General features: G+C 46.6%; 1 protein-coding gene across 1 annotated transcript in view; it reads right to left on the reverse strand.

Moving 5' to 3' along the window:
- Nucleotides 1–709: 709 nt before the first annotated feature.
- Nucleotides 710–17539, reverse strand: part of LOC119448409 (cytochrome P450 2A3) — a 48365-nt gene continuing 31535 nt past the window's right edge. The window contains exons 7-9 of the mRNA XM_049665164.1: nucleotides 16443–16701; nucleotides 15372–15562; nucleotides 710–1795 (exon numbers count right to left, since the gene is read on the reverse strand). Of these exons, the coding sequence (XP_049521121.1) occupies nucleotides 1620–1795; nucleotides 15372–15562; nucleotides 16443–16701 (626 nt within the window). The 3' untranslated portion in view covers nucleotides 710–1619. The remainder of the gene's footprint in view (nucleotides 1796–15371; nucleotides 15563–16442; nucleotides 16702–17539) is intronic.

The raw sequence follows: 17539 nt of genomic DNA on the forward strand, positions 1-17539 counted from the left end.
ACGGTTCAATGCTGTGATGTTGTGCAGGTGAATAATTGATTTATATGGCATAGCTGGCCTACCACTGCGAATGACAAAGCACAGGTTGATATTCTTGCATAAAGAGGGTGAAAGATAAGTACGCCACACAGGACGAGATACTAACGGAAAACAACCCAAAGTGCAGTGCAATGCCTAAACACTCTGAAAAGGAACGTAAAATGCTTTGCAATTAAAGAACAGAACTACAGAAAGATATACGCGTTTCTCCCTGGCCACCAGTTAACGATGATGCATATATGTTGCTGATATTGACAGGAAACCGGTTGCCAGTTTGAAATAATAATAATAATCATCATCATCATCATCAGCCTATATTTATGTCCACTGCAGGACGAAGGCCTCTCCCTGCGATCTCCAATTACCCCTGTCTTGCGCTAGCGTATTCCAACTTGCGCCTGCGAATTTCCCAACTTCATCATCCCACCTGGTTTTCTGCCGTCCTCGACTGTGCTTGCGTTCTCTTGATATCCATTCTGTAACCCTAATGGTCCACAGGTTATCCACCCTACGCATTACATGGCCTGCCCAGCTTCATTTCTTCCGCTTAATGTCAACTAGAATATCGTCTATCCCCGTTTGTTCTCTGATCCACACCGCTCTCTTCCTGTATCTTAACGTTACTCCTAAGATTTTTCGTTCCATCGCTCTTTGTGTGGTCCTTAACTTGTTCTCGAGCTTCTTTGTTAATTTGTGTTTAATTACTGGTGACCCGCGCCAAGGAGGATACTTGGGGGTGGTGGGTCGAATGTGTGACAACGTGGAGTTATGAGGAGACGCGCAGAATAATTTATTTGGTAGGACATGTTTTGATGATGATGACATGTTTGACATTTTGATCACTTCTAGTCTAACTCTTCCTGTGAAAATCTGTCTCGGCTGGGTTTATTTTTCAACAGTGTTCTTGGAGAAATACAGCGCGAGAAAAACGGTACAACACAGTCCAGACATGACGAGCGCTGCTTTTGCCATGAAGCCGCACCAACAAGCTCAGGTTCAGACTCTTTCGGTAGGGTTGTTTATAGCGACCGTTTAATTGGTCTCCGTTTCATCCATCCGGTTGTACAATCTATTTTTTTGTCTTGCTGCAAAGATAGTGTGCACTAATTCATGCAGCACGTATTGTTAACTTTGAGTAATCATCACTTTGTGAAATGATTGTATAGACTGCTTTATTTTCTCGCTTCAAAGAACTGCTGTCCATACACTCCAAGTTTCTTCTAGGGGGCACAGAGCCTCAAGTCAATCATTTCCACCTCTCGCCATTGATATGGTGCTCAACATCTCAATAAATTCTGATTGATCGATCGATCAATTGATTAAAACTATGTTTTATTAGATATGTATGGCACGTATGGCGGTTTCTCATCCTTCACGTCACTCTGTTTTCAAGCTCAAATGCGTATAGTATGGAGGTATAGTGCTGAATTTCCGCAACGTTATTCAAGAACAAAGTTAGGTTGGGAGATATTCGGACCATCGACTTTCTTCGGAGATTAGGAGCACTCTCGAAATTGTCCTACTGGTGGTCGGCTGCAGGGAATGGGCATCTTACTAGTAGCTGGGGGCCAACAGCAACGCTATCGGGGCACGAACCGCACTTTGTACTTGTTGAGCTCCACAAGCGGGATGTCGATAGAGTCCAGACCGTGTATCTTGTCACCTTCGGGGAGGACGAAATACTTTTGCAGCATGCTAGTGAGGTACAGGAATATCTCCACGGAGGCCAGGACCTCGCCGGGACACATACGTTTGCCTGCAAATAGAATACCTTCTTCAGAATGAAGAAAATAGAAAAGAGCTCCAAGTTCCCCGCGATAAGTGTAGAAAAATGGTTAATTGAGCAGTTATAAATTGTTCAGTACAAAAAAGATGTTGCACAGCGCAAAAAAAAAAGAAACATAGCAGCACAACACAACGGGCACACAACTTACTTGAAATAGATTAGAATAGAAATACAATTTGAAATAATCTGAGACACTGTACTGAAATAAAGAGGCGATAAGCCCTCGTCCGTAATAAGCCCTTCTCACCAGGAAAAAAATACGTGACAGACTGATTAACTAACTCACAAAGAAGAAATTCTCACACTAGCAAAACTTCCGATGTATGCTATTGACGTCGATAACGGTTTTAACAGCGAAGCTGTTTAAGCCAGACGTAATTTGTGGTGCGTAGCAAGGAACTACCAAGAAAGAAAATAAACTTTATTGCCGAGGCGGGATTCGAACCCGCGTACCCCCGGTCCCAAAGGGAGCGTCGTAACTACTAAACTATTGACCCTTTTCGAGGCGATCCCGTGGGCGCTGCCATGTTTGATCACGTGGTGACGCGTCCATTACTTGCCTCAACTGCCTCCTGCCTCCTTGTTTACAATGGAAATGTACGACGCCGGCGCGGCTTAGAAAACCTCTGTTTTCGGAGATATCGTAGATGGTGACTAGGTGGACGACACGAAGCTTTGATTACAGCTTTAGAGAACATGCAAAAGCGCTTTCGGAGCTGATTAAGCTATGTCCAAACGGCGCAAGCAGCATATATGGAGCTTGTTCTAAAAGCGGCGCTAAATATGTATTCCAAGCTTTCCGATTATGAATTCAGTCAGGATTAGTGTGTTTTGCTCTTTGTTCTTTATTCGGCAAGTAATCTTGAAGCAGTGGCTTGTCAGTTTCTGACTCAGTGAAGTTCCTCGGTGCGGCCACTATCTGATTATTTTCTGCCAAATCGCTCGCGAGTGTGCTCAGTTCCGATAGATTTGTTCTTGCTGCGCACAAGGCTTGAAACGTAGCTGTTTTGTACATTGTAATACCTTGTAGCAAATATATATTACAGATATAGTAACTCGCTTACTCTTGTGGACCGTCACGAAACATTCAGCTTCGACCATTCGTGCGCCATAGGCGTAGTGCGTCATTTATTGTGCGTATACAGTGCGCATATATTCAAGTGTGTGCCCATTCACTTATTCTTGATACGTTGGCGATAGAGTGGGCGTAAGTTTTCCTGCCATTTGGGACAGATGTGTATACATAACGTGCGCGAAACTTACTATGTCAGGAAGCGCGCCACTCCATTTGTCATTGTTTAACGAGTGGTACTCACTCTTGCCGACGTTCTTGGGATGAAGCCCTTTCTTTGAAGGTTAGCGATACAAGGCTGGCAGATGAGCAAATTTCTGTATCCTCGAGGAGAGCCGTACATCACGAAGTGCCGTTAACACGTTCGCACAGTTGCAGCAGCGGTCCTTGTCTCGGTCGAACTTGGCCACACAGATTCATTCTATTCCTTAACATGCATGTCACTATTTTTGCAGCCAATTACTGCACACGTCTTCAATCCACATGATTCAATCTAGCATGATCGGAGCACATTGTGTTAGCGAAAACTCAGTTGCGTTTCCGACAGCTGATCGCACAGAATCAAGGCAGAAGCGTAATGGTTTCGTATTCGTGCGCGGTCGCTGAGGAGAGGCATGGCGTGCCGCCGTGAGCGCCATCTCGTTTCTCTAAAACAAACTGCTCCGCGAAAAGGGTCAATACAGCCGCGCCTGCAGAGCATGCATTTATGGGAACCATATGATTGCGTTCTAGCGTCGTCGTCTTCGTCCACAGCTGGCGCGTTCGTACGCTCGTGCTCTGCGAGGTGAAGAGGTTTTGCGCGCTATGAGAGCGAGAGAGAGAGACGCATTCACGGAGCGGGTCTCCTGGAACGCGGTGTCGGTGTTGCAAGCAGCGCTATGCGACGCGCAGTAACGGCCGTAAGAACGAGACGCGCGAAAAGAAATTATCATCATCATGAGTATAAGATGAAAAGTTCGCGCGCACTTCCGGAAAATGCTGGGCTACGATCGCCCAGCTTCGCTGTTTCAAGCGTTGTTGAAGATGGCGGCACAAATTAGTGTCGACATGTTTTAGTAGACTGTACAACGGTGGGACGGAGACGACGGTGCCCCGACGATGGGGGATGATGACGGCGCGTTGACGAAGCTAACACAACCAAGAAGCCACGATGATAACGGAGTCACGGCAGCGTGACGATGATGGCAAGGCAACGACTGCGCACCTGCGCCACAGCGGCCAGCCAAGGTGGCGGAGAAACGCGACACAACGGCAGCACTGACCACAGCATCTAAACCTTGATAAAATATTTGTCGCGTGAACACATGCGTCTCAACAGCTAGTTGGCGTTGGGTGACGAACGCACCTAGTGCTAGGTTTCGCGAGAGCACGTGACCTTCGCATTGGCACCTTTGCATTGGCAGAGAAAGTCCAGCCAGCGACCACGAAAGCGGGCGACAGAGCGAAACCCAATTCGCTTTAGAAAACAACGATATGAGGTGATATAAAACCTAGATAAAGACAAAGCCCACGGATGCATTCACATTTTGCCCCTAGCAAGATGTGACGAGGTTAAACGCAGTTGCTGGAGCTGCTGAGGGACAGCACCCGAGCCGGACGCAACTATTTGAACATGCCCAATGCAGAAGTAATAGGTTTCAGAAAGTCTACACAGTGAAAACGCGTAACGCGGCGAGCGAGTGCCAGAAATATAAGAGTTCGAAGTCGTCTATATACAGGGTGTTTCAGTTAACTTGGGCCAAACTTTAAAAATATGTAAATGGTACGTAGCTGATCAGAACCAAGGTTATGTTGTTTGCCGTCGCTTGGAGATACTCAGATTATTTTTTTTAATTCCGCCTAATTAGATAACTAGCCTTAATTGATTATTCAACTTCCCAAATATTATAATTAGACGAAAGGTGTCAATGAGAACATTGTAGAGCAACATGAAGAACTACCGATAAAGAGAGAGAGAGAGAGAAACGTGGTGGGAAAGGCAAGGAGGTTAACCAGAAAAGATTCTGGTTTGCTACCCTGCACTGGGGGAAGGGGAAGGGGAAATGAAAGGCGGAAAGAATAGGGAAGAGAAAAAGCAGTCACGAAAAAAAAATTCAAGGAATTAAAAAAAAAAGAAAAGGAGGAGGTTGGAAACGTCTGCGAGAACTATAGTCTGTCTGATAGTCCACTCGATCGCAAAAACTTCAAGAATGCCTTGCCTGACTTGTGTGACGACTGTATAGGCCGGCGTTCCACGACTGTCTGCTCCGAAAGCGGCCGGTCGTCAAGACGTGCCAGAGCGGTCGCGAATTACTGCCTATGTGCGCTGTATTGGGGACAGTGACAAAGTACGTGCTCTATTGTTTCCTCGTCGCCGCAGTGGTCACACGCAGCAATATCCTCCCATCCAATGCGGAAAGCAAACGACTTTGTAAATGCGACAACAAGCCACAATCGGCAAAGTACCGTTGTTTCGGGTCGGGATAGTCCAGGTGGAGGTCGAAGTCGAAGGCAGGGGTCCAGTCGATGCAGACGTGTGTGTTGCAAACTAGGTGTGTTCCGCAACGATTGTGTGGCATCGTTTGCAAGCACTCGAAGTTTCGCTGCTGCATCTGTTCTTGACAGCGGGATTGGTTCCTGTGTGCCGTCTTCATGAGCAGATTGAGCAGCTTCATCAGCATATTCGTTGCCCATTACGCCACAGTGGCTAGGGAGCCACTGAAAGGTGACGTCGTGTCCTTGCTCGACGAGGCAATGAAGGAGCTCTCGGATTTCGAGGACTAGTTGTTCGTAGGGTCCACGGTGTAAGGCGGAAAGCAAGCAATGTAGCGCTGCCTTGGAGTCACTGAAAACACTCCATTTGTTAGGTGGTTCCTCACGAATTATGCGAAGTGCGCTACGAAGAGCAGCAAGCTCCGCGGCTGTCGATGTCGTGTGGTGTGAGTCTTGAACTTGAAGGTGGAGACTTTCGCAGGAAAAAAAAACACTGATCCTGCAGAACCGTCCATGGTAGTTGAACCATCAGTGTATAGATGGGTATGATCACTGTATTTTTCGTAGAGCATGATCAGCGAAAGTTGCTTGAGAGCTGGTGATGAGAGTTCGGCTTTCGTTCGAATTCCAGGCACTGTCAGTCGAACTTGTGGCTGAGCCAAGCACCAAGGAGGAAACAAAACTCTCGTTGCAGCTGTGTAACCAGATGGAAGGTATATACGATAAGGCAGTATCGTCTGACAAAAAGAGGCACGTGGTCGGTCTTCTGGCAGTGAGGCTAGATAGTGGGAAGGGGCGCGAGCAAGGTGCCTGACGTGTGCTCTGAGCGCTTCCATAATAATGTGGATCTTGGCTGGGTAGTCATGTGCAATTGCAATGGTTTCTGATGTTGATGTACATCGTGGCAACCCTAGACAGACCCTAAGTGCCTGTGCCTGAGCACTTTCGATTGTACGAATGTTAGTTTTACAGGTATTGGTCAGCACTGCCAAGCTGTACCTCAGATACCCGAGAAACAGCGTCCTGTAGAGTTGCATCATCGCGTGTACTGAAGTACCCCAGGATTTTCCTCCAAGAAACTTGAAGAGATCAGAGATGGCTGTCAGGCGCTTCTTTAGGTTGGTGACATGGGGACTCCAACAAAGGTCACGATCGATGATTACCCCTAAGAACCTGTGAGTTCTGACGTAAGGGATATTTTGTCCATCGATGGTTATGGTGTATGGTGTCATTCGTTTCCGGCTAAATGCGATCAATGCGCATTTTTCTGGGGAAATCTTGAGGCCTTGTTCATTAAGGTACGTCGCTATCAACGCCCCAGATTTTTGGAGCCTTGCACGTATTTGAGGACGCGTCACGCCAGATGCCCAGACGCATATGTCATGCGCATGTATTGACAACTTCACCGTATTTGGTAGGCATTCTACGAGGGCAATGAGCACAAGATTGATAAGTGTTGGGCTCAACACACCACCCTGCGGTACTCCACGGTGTGTATAGTGTTGAGAAGTTGGGCCGTCTTCAGTATTCACAAATAGAGACCGCATATGTAAATAACTGCGTGTCCAACGATAAAGCCTACCGCCGAGGCCAACCATTTCCAGAGCCTCTAATATAGCCTCATGAAGAACACTGTCATATGCTCCTTTGATGTCGAGGAACATGGTGACAGATAATCGCTTACACGTCTTTTGATGTTGAACGTAAGTAACCAAATCGATGACGTTGTCAATGGGACATCGGTGACGTCGAAAGCCAGCCATTGCGTCTGGATAAACTTCATAGCGTTCCAGGTACCATTCAAGTATGGCGAGGATCATTCGTTCCATCACCTTCCCAATGCAACTAGCCAGCGCGATTGGGCGGTAGGAAGTAATCTCTAGAGGAGACTTGTCAGGTTTGAGGAGTGGTACCAGGCGGCTGGTCTTCCATTCTTGAGGAACGTTTCCATTCTCCCAGGACTCATTGAAGATGTTCAGCAAGGCACTTCGCGCTAGTTCACCGAGGTGGCACAAGATACGGTAAGAAATACCATCTGGTCCAGGTGACGACGACCGATTACATAGGGCAAGTGCCGCGTCGAGCTCTTGAGTGTCACGTGAACGGCAGATCCATGCGTGAGTCCCGTGTGTCCGGAACGTAGTCAAAGGTAAGGGAACTTGATCCCACTGACTGGCCTGTAATCATGGCACAGAAATCTTCCGCTACGTCGAGGTCTTGTCGGCGTTGGAAAAGTGCTAGTGCCTTGAATGGAAAGCGTTGTTCCGGAACAGAACGTAGGCCTCTCACAGTTCTCCATATTTGAGACAGTGGCTTGCGGGGGTCAAGGGACTCACAATACTTTGTCCATCGCTGCGATTCCAGTTTATCTATGCGGCGTTGTATCTTCTTTTGAGTGCGCCGGGCTGTCCTTAGATCGTGAATGGACTTCGTGCGTCGGTATCTTCGTTCGGCGCGACGACGAATAGCACGAAGTCGCTCCAACTCCAGGTCGAATTGCGAGTACTTCGATGAGCACATGAGCGTGCACATAGCGGTCTGCGCCGCTTCTTTAATAGCTTCCTGCAGTCCAGATAAAAGACCTTTCTGACAAGCGTCCTCCAGGTGGTTTTTAAACACAGTCCAATCAATTCTTCGTAGTGTGCTTGGCGGGTGAGTGTTAGACATGCCGTCAATCTTGAGGTAGGTGGGGATGTGATCGCTGCCATGTGTCTCAACTACCGATAAAACTTTCTATTGATCAATACGTGCTACATAAAGGTGTCCTTTCGAGCGTAAAAGAAGCCCGCGAATACACGCGAAGTGCCTCGAGCGGCCAGTAACGCGGCAATTTTGCGTGTATTCGCGGGCTTCTTTTACGCTCGAAAAAAACATCTTTATGTAGCGCGTATTGAGCAACAGAAAGCTGTATCGGTAGTTTTTCATGTTGCTCTACAATGTTCTCATTGGCACCTTTCGTCTAATTATAATATTTGAGAAGTTGATTTATCAATTAAGGCTAGTTATCTAATTAGGCGGAATGAAAAAAAAATAATCTGAGTATCTCCAAGCGACGGCAAACAACGTAACCTTGGTTCTGACCAGCTACGTACCATTTGAATATTTTTAAAGTTTGGCCCAAGTCAACTGAAACACCCTGTATAGTGGCACACTCGCGAACGCGAAGTTGCTAGAAATGCGGCGAAGTTTAAGTTGCGTAAATGAAGCGTATCTTGCGGACGCACGTGCGAGCTCTCTCTTGCGAGATGCGCAGTCGTTTGTTGCACCACAGTGACTCTATGCGGCATGGCTCCACTGTGAGTTATGAGCACGCTTGATTGTGTATTTGTATGAAAACGCGTTTAGGCGGGCTTTAGCGGTTAATCGAAGAGGTTTGTTTAGCCGCATATAGGCTTGCATTGCATGGCAGCTAGTGCTGGCTTGAAGGATGAAAAATGACGAGAGAAACATGCGCACGAAGTAGGCAAGTATGCAATCTACGATACTTAAATTGACTATAAGTGTGAGGCAATATATAACGAGGGTATTGCAATGGTGCGTTGCATCGTATGTCGTCAGACTGCTTTCCGTCTGCTCTCGTGCGATACCGTTGCGTAGCATTTCTTCGAGCGACAGCATGTGGTGCAATTAGTCGCACCCTAAATTTCGCAGTCATTAAACTTTATCTAACGCCGGGTCCCAAACTATGGCCACATGGTTCATAAAATCTTGTCAACATGTTTTCTTTTTTGGTGTGTATGGAAAACTGAGCTGCTATATTGACTGTATAGGGCGCCGCTGTATAATTTTTGCCGAAAGACGCTGAAGGCCGACGCACGGGCAAGCTATCCCATTTCAATGTAACGGATAATGCGTGGGCGATGGGCTGCTGCTCAAATCCATGCTGTAAATAGGTGCTTTTTTCTTCTTCTTGTAAACCTCCCCGCAGAAGTTCGTGAATGTCATGTGTGCTGTTACAGTGCATGTATGTCGTAAATAGACTTCTCAAACTATATGCAAGTTGAATTGAATGTTGTGCGAAACATCATCAAAGTGAATGTTAACGTGGGCCCATGTTAGAACGGAACGCCTGTTAATTAAATTATGGGGTTTTACGTGCCAAAACCACGATCTGATTATGAGGCACGCCGCAGTGGGGGACTCCGGAAATTTGGACCACCTGGGGTTCTTTAACGTGCACTTCAATTTAAGTACACGGGTGTTTTCGCATTTCGCCCCCCATCGAAATGCGGCCGCCGTGGCCGGGATTCGATCCCGCGACCTCGTGCTCAGCAGCCCAACAACATAGCCACTGAGCAACCACGGCGGGTCAACCTTTCACATTTTTATATCTTCTTGCTGTTTGATCGTTGACTGTTCCAGCAATCCGATCCTGGCATAAAGCGTCGTCGGGTGCGGAAGCTCAAGCCAACGACGAGACGTAAGAATCGACATGAAATTTCAATTTCGTCACCGTATTAACATGGTTGTTCAATCTCTTTATTTCGAACCGGTTTCATAGTACTTCGACGCGCTCCTTTTGGCAATGTCTCTTAAAATGAGGATAATTTGTATTCATTTTCCACCCGTTTTCTTCCTTGGCACCATAGAGTTTCTCACTATATTACCTAGAGGGAAATCTGGCACCACCGTCTATGGGAATTTTCTAATACGAGCGCTGTGTCGTAATGGGAATGACGGTATATGGGTGCGCGAGGCTTGTGTTGGCTGCTTTTGTACGAGGCTTCGTCTAAAACGTGAATATGGCTACACAGATAATACATTCTTCAATTACCTCATTAAAGGTTTTCATGGACCGATATTACATCTTTCAATGAAGTTTACTCACCTACAATGCATAATGAAGCGAAGAAAAGCAAGAACAGACAACAAACTGTTTCAAAGCGAGCGCGAATCATGTCGTCTGTCCTCCAACTTTAGCAGCCTGCTGATAATTTTTACGTTTCATATAATTGTACATTAAACATCCAATAACAAATACTCATCATTAAACAAAAAAACATGTTTTTGTGTAATAATAAAGCTAAGACAGCTCTTTACGGGCTGGTTCAGTAGGAAATCAATAATGTGGCAGAAAGAACGGTGCTAGCAGGGTGCGTCTTTAAGGTGTCCTGGCTGTCCAAGCACGATGCCAATCCGAAGTCATCATATACCGGCTTCCCTTGCATACAACCATGGAGGAAATGAAAAGAAACGAGGGAGCATACCGGAACGCGATTGAAGCCGAGTGGGGTGGCCCAACACGTGGCTAAAACGTCAGAGCAAGAAGGATAAGTCAGAGCACGCGGTAGGTTTTAGTACTCCCAGTTGATTTTTTTTTCGATACCCATTCGAAACCATTTGAAGCTCTTAAAGTAAACGAAAAGAAAATCAAGAAAACAATCAAACAAAGAAGAAGCTATTTTTTCTTCCTGCATGTGAGGAGCTGCCGGCCAAGAGCACACCGAATAAAAACTACCGGTAACCAAACGTCTCGGCAAATCTCGATTACCCGTGATCTCGACGCAAGATGTCACGTGTTGGGCCCCCACTGCTGGCTACACGGAGCGTTCACTCGCCAAGGCTGGCTGCGTGACGTAATGCTCCCTCCACTATATGTATTTCCTTCTTCCGTCAATACAACAGAGCAGCAGTGCCAGATTTCCCTCTAGGTAATATAGTGAGAAACTCTATGCTTGGCACCTTGTCTCCTTGTCGGCTAACACCTGGGGCAGCCACGGCGGTGAGAAAAGACCACTTGCGGTAATACCATATATCTATGAAGTATGTGTCGCACCATTAAAAAAAAAAGAAAAAAAAGAAAAGAAAAGGTGGCCACCCTACACAATGTGGATGAGGTTTTTTCCAGCCTAGAATGCGCTTACGACTATCTGTCCAGCTTTGCCAAAGCGCCCGAGCAATTAGCGGCGAGAAGTTGGAGTGGCGCCCTCTACGAGTGACGTCACGGCCAGGACGGCGCTCGCTCGCTCGGCTGCTGCGCGCGCTCGTTCCCTTCGTGCATGCTTGTGGTATTGGTGGCTCGAGCCGTACTTTTTGAAGGATATGTCGGCTTCTTTTTACTGTCATGCCTGAGCGGCAGTTTCTTCTTCAAAATCGCGAAAATTTTCGACGTGAATATCGCAAGCTATGTAGCATTGAAGGGTTCTACTGGTTTTGCAATGCGTATATGCGCAGTGTCTGTCCATAAACTTTGCGTAAAAAGAATGTCTGTAATTTCAACACAAGACGTTGTGTATGATGCTCCACAACACACTTAACATTCCCGTAGTACTTAGCTATGAGAGACATTGCATTGTATAAGGAAGAAAAATCTTGGTATTTCATGTCAATATTATAAATGCGTGTTCGAAAGAAACTGCTCAGCGAATCTTTTATGGTAATTCTTATTACTATGGTGAGTTGTTCTAGTAAAATATGGCTACTTTATTAATGCGTAAAAGGAAGAGTTAGGCGCGCATTTTGCATGAAAACGCTTGCTAATACTTTCACCATTCTCTGAAACAGGCACCCAGAAAACGCATTGCTCACGGCTGTTAACATCACGGCACGTCACGTATAGTATGTATATAATTCACGAATACCATAACAGCAATCACCTGAAGGAACAGTTTTATGGTTAAGATCGAGAGCCTATCAATTGCAAGCGAGAAAATGTTTTATAGTGACCCTCAGATCCCTTTATCGACATCATGGCACAGCCGGCCCTTGCGCAAATAAATCTACTGACTGTCGTTATAGCGAGGCACGCATTATTCGCGAAACCCATCAGTTCACTAGAACTTGGAATTGAAACGATGAAGCAGTTCTTTAAGCGCCAATTGCAATGCCTAAGGTATACTCGAGGCTATACAGCGCAGCTTAGGCTGCGCTGAAGAGGAAAATTCAAACGCCTTCTGCCTCACCATGTCTCGATCCTGCGTTAACCACACCCAAACTGAGAACTATTCGCTTCGTGAGCATAAAAGAGAACCTCACATACCCGCCTCATGGAGAAGACACCACAGGCTTCAAATGAATTGACTTGATTTTTGACCTCCACATGGGAATAACGATATCTTCAATAAGCCCCATATTTCTAATGAATGAGGTTTCGGCTTTTCTTTCTAGCTGCAGCCATACCGTCCAAAAGGCATATTTCACTAAAAAATTTGGACCGAGCAGCCTGTGTCAGTTCGCCAAACAGATTCGTGATGTCTGTTACTTAAGAAACAAGCAGCAGTAAATTGCACAAGTGAGTTGAACGTGTAGCACGTACGGAACAGTCGAATAATTATTGGTTCATTCCTTTGCGTATTCTGCAAATAGCTGTAAGCCTCAATTAGCTTTACTTCAAATTACCACTACTTAAAGTTAACTGGTGAAGAACGGACTAATTTTGAGAAGCAGTTAAAGAAACAAGTGGTGCTGGTTGAATCTAAACTGGAGTGTCAGGTCTTCGGGTTACTGCCGAGCGTTTCTGAGAAGAAATGAAAAATGAGATATTATAGCATGAGCTACTCGTCATAAGCAAGCACGTGTTAATGGGTTAAAATCAAGGTAAATGTAGCAGTCATAGTGACATGCTCGTTGCACCACTGCAGGTATGGTATTATTATGTGCCATGTTTATGCGTTTATGCTTTTGTTAGTCACGTGCTATTTATACTTTTTTATTGGTCCCTCAATATGCAAAGTCTAGATCCGCGCATGCAAAACACGCAATGGGCTGGTCTGAGCTCCTTCGGCTGGCACTGCAGCGTTGCCCTTGAGAAATAAATTCTCGTCTAGGAAATGAGCTTTTTGAATAAGTTTGCGCGAATGAAGACGTCGTAAAAATGTATTTGAAATGACCGTCATAAGTATACAAGCACAGAGAACGACAGTGAACAAACGGACACACTGCAGAATGCGCCCGGACAGCGCCCGAACGGCAGCAGACGACAAGCGCGAGTCCGTGCCCTGACGTCATCACGCGAGCGGCGCTCGCAGCGCCCCCGTAGGTCGTTCTTGGGGCTAATAAGGGACAGCCGACAGGCATCATTAAGCATGAAATGCAAATTTTATTCAATGCACCCCTAAGCATGGAATGAAATTTGTATTTTTTCCTGAGGCCCATGAACAGAGAGTGTGCGAAGAAGGAAAAGGTACTGAGGTTAACCGAACGCGTGCCCGGTTAGCTACCCTGCGCTGGGGAAGAAGTATAAACCTGTGAAAAGGGAGAGGGGGACAGGGAAGAAGTAGAGCGCTAGCTGCTTATATACGCGGGGATTGCACATCAGGTCTATAAATGGCGAATCAGTTCTGTCACATGTCATGTTTCGTTTGTTTGGTGGGCTGATTGCTATAGCGGATAAAAATGTAGGCCTACGTCGATTCCCATCTTTGAAACTTCGAAATTCGAGCGTAAGCCCCTGCGCGAATCTTTGCAATTTACCGGTACTAATAGATGGAGCAGAAACTTGGAGGTTAACTGAGAAGCTTGAGAAGCAGTTAACGGCCTTGATAAGAGATGGAACGAAACATGACATGTGTTACGTTAAGAGTCAGGAAGGCAGTGCTGTGCATTAGAGAACAGACGGCGGGAGCCAAAAAAGCCGCAGTTTCGCCCGAAAGGCGAAGCAACGATTGCGATAGCAAATTAGTAGACAGCTATGCGAAGTAAGGCTAGTAGTTTTATCGGCCGTATAAAGTTGTAAATATTCGCTTACTAACTAAATAAACAAGCACGGTGTCACGCACGCACAGGTAAACATGAACACATCTCGCTCGATGACCGCGGAAACTGTTTGAAACGATGGAATGAGAAAACGCGCCAGCAGCAGCGGCCAAATTGACCTTCGCGGGGTGTCGCGTCTCGCTTCAACGCGAACTAAACGTCGAAAGCACAGCGCATACGAGGCTACTGGCACTCGGCGCATGCACTTTTGCACTTTGTACCCATGGCAGATCGCTTTGAAGATGAGGTCCCCGCGGGCGCACACTTCGGCCACATCGCAGATCGCTTTCAAGATAGGAGCCGGCGCGGCAGCTTCCTGAGAAGCAGCCGCCAAGAGCAGAACGCCCCCCCCCCCCCCCCCCCTACGTCTCCGTCGCCTCCTCCCCGTGCCTCGCGCGCGAACGAAGACCGCGCGCGCTTCCGGCTGCCTTCCTCTCTCGCATGCGCGAGATACGGCTGCGGTTGCCGGCTCACCCTCGCACGCTGGCACTCGCACATACGGCGCGCGTTTTATCGCCGGTGTACTTTATACAGAACCTCACGGCGACGACGACGGCGACGGCAAAATGCGCATGGAGTGTCCATATAATTGCTATCGCAATAAAAAATGTTTGTTGACGTTAAGGAGAACTGGGCTTGGGAAGGATATGCAATGCGTGGGGCAGACAGCCAGTTGTTTATTCCAGTTACAGAATGAGTGCGAAGAAAAGGAAAGCGTGGTCGGCGACGGCAGAGAACTAGGTGGTGTGACAAATTCAGGAAATTTGCTGGCATAATATAGCATCAGCTGGCACAAGACAGGGTTAATTAGAGGTCGCTTGGAGGGGCGTTCATCCTGCAAGGAACATAAATAGGCTGCTACAGCTGCTGCTGCTGCTGTAGCTGCGGATAATGATGATACATTTGTATGCATCTTAAGTGCCCTTTTAACGCTGTCTAAAGAGCCAGGCGCTGGACGTCGTAACGGCAATAAATTAAGCTGCCCCCCCCCCCCTCCCTCCCTTCCCCCTCTCGGGAGTTCAAGAAGAACTGCATTAGAATTGAAAACTGAGCTAGTCAGTAAGCATTATTCCTTCAGTTCGTGGAGCTTTCAGAAAAGTGAAGGCTAATAGACGAAATGTATGTCGTGTGTATTTCTTCTCTCAGTCACCGTTTTTGTGAACGCTGCACATACAGAAAGATGGATTCAAGGAGAACGTCTGGCGAAAAGCGATGCCTTAAAAAGGAGAAGACAGACCTGCAGCAGTGGGCAGCATAAATCGAGCCTTAGTGAGTACTGAGAAGCATATGCAGGAGCGTTGGTCTTACCGATGGAAAATGGGATCAGGTACTCTGGTTTCGGTTGAATCAAAGAGCCGTCCTCTCTCAAGAAGCGGCCCGGGTCGAACTTGAAAGGCTCCTTCCAGAACGCAGGGTCGTTGTGCACCGCCCACACGTTGGGACAAACGGTGGTTCCTTTCGGTATGTAATATTCGTCGAAGAACGTGTCTTCACCGGCGCTGAAAGGGTCATTGACAAAGGAAAGTCATGTGAAGTGACTCTGTTAATCAAAACTGCTAAGGGCTTCGCTTTTTACGGCAAATATTATGTGCTTTATAAGAATTTACCCCCCGAGTATCAGCTTACGCAAAATGAGCGGTGAAATGATGCTACGTAGACTCATAAACATCGTGAACTAAGAGCAGTAATATCTACCAGAGCGTACTGTTTGCGGCACCAATGATGAATAGTGGTTTCAGTCCTTGGACGGCGCTCATCCGCAGATGCGAAGATATTCGTACACAATCATACACACACTCAGTGCTTTAGCGCGTGGGTACGCGTGGAGTCTTATTTGCTGCTTTAATATTGCAGACATACAAAAGTTGTAATAATAAGAATAATCATCCTCATAATTATTGTCATTACCATCATTATATTTTATGTCTAGGGGACCATTGCATTACAAAGGCCTCTGCCAGCGATATTCAATAATCCCTATTTTCTGTCAGACAAATTCGCGCTATGCGTCTGCAAATTTCTTTAACTCACCACACCACGTGATTCTCTGCCGCACTATAATGCGTTTCCCTTCCCTCGGTATTCATTATGTTTCTATAATGAAGCACCGGTTACCTAAACTACGCAATAGACAACCAGATTAAACATTTATTCTTCTTAATGATAACTAGAATATCAGGCAGCAGGCTGGCTCCTTAATATAACCGACAGTGCCATCCTTCTGCCTATTGAAATTAGACAAATAATTCTCCATTACGTCGCCCGTGGCGCAGTCCTTAGCTTCTCGAGTTTCTTTTGTATCTCCAGTTTCAGCTCCATATGTTAGCAGTAGTAGATGCATTTATCGTAACACTTTTCTTATGTAAACGTTTCCTTTACCTTCTGGGCACACCGAGAGGCGACACGGTCTTCCAGCGGTACATCTCCCAGATGCAGGCCATCGTGTAAGGCATCTTGTTCCTGTCCTCCCACGCGGGCTGCCTCTCTTTGCCCACCACTTCGTCGATCTCGCGGCGAATCCTGGCCTGCACCGTGTCCGGCTTGTCGGCCAAGTTCAAGACGTGCCACTGGAGGGTGACTGCCACGGTGTTCGAGCCGGCGATGAAGAAGCTCAGCAGGTTGCCCAGGAGATACCGCTCTGCGCGACATTCAGCTATATCTTACCAACGGCGTTAAGACCCCACTAGAACAAGAGTTCGCACCCTTTAGGCTTAGCTTGCCCCCCAAACGCCAAACGTAATTTATCTTGCCTGCCTTCCCTTTCATTAACGCTGAGTGCCCGGTACTTTCAGGTCACGAACGGCATGTGCGTATCTGCGAGACACAGCGTTCTTGACATGAAAGCAGCGAGCGCAGAGTTTCAAAGAAAGAAAAGGCAAGTAAGACGCAAGACAATTTTTTCTTGGGGGCATGATATGCCCGAAAGCCCGAAAGGGTGTCATTTTTTTTAGTGCCCACTCTTACAGAAGTTTGCTCCTTTTGGAGCTTATCTTGTCCCACAACGATAATCGTCATCTATCTAAATAGCATTTCCTTTTTTTAACGCTGCGAGCTCAGTACTTCAGGCCACGAACGACATGCTTGTTATTAGCGTGACAGAGCATTATCGACAGGAAAGAAGCGAGCGCAGAGTTTCATGAAAAGAAACGCAAGCAAGGCAGATGACGATTATTTTTGTCGGACAAGATAAGCACCAAAGGTTGGAATCTTTTTTTAAGAGTGTACCGTATAAGGTTATTGGCACTTACAGTCCCAATAAACTAGCTGTTAGCATACATCCAACGTATTCTGTTACAAAACCCATCTTAAGCCTCCTGAGAAGGACTCCTTCGAGCACCAGGGATCCAAGAAGCACCAATCAAGACTATATAATGACATTTTGGCCCACAATTGATGCATTATCCGGCCCTGGGTCAGCTCCTGCAGCTGAAGAATGAATATTTGCAACGTTTTGTTCTCTATTGCCGTAAAAATAT

Source organism: Dermacentor silvarum, chromosome 4 (genome assembly GCF_013339745.2).
Source record: "Dermacentor silvarum isolate Dsil-2018 chromosome 4, BIME_Dsil_1.4, whole genome shotgun sequence".
Taxonomy (NCBI): Eukaryota; Metazoa; Arthropoda; class Arachnida; order Ixodida; family Ixodidae; genus Dermacentor; species Dermacentor silvarum.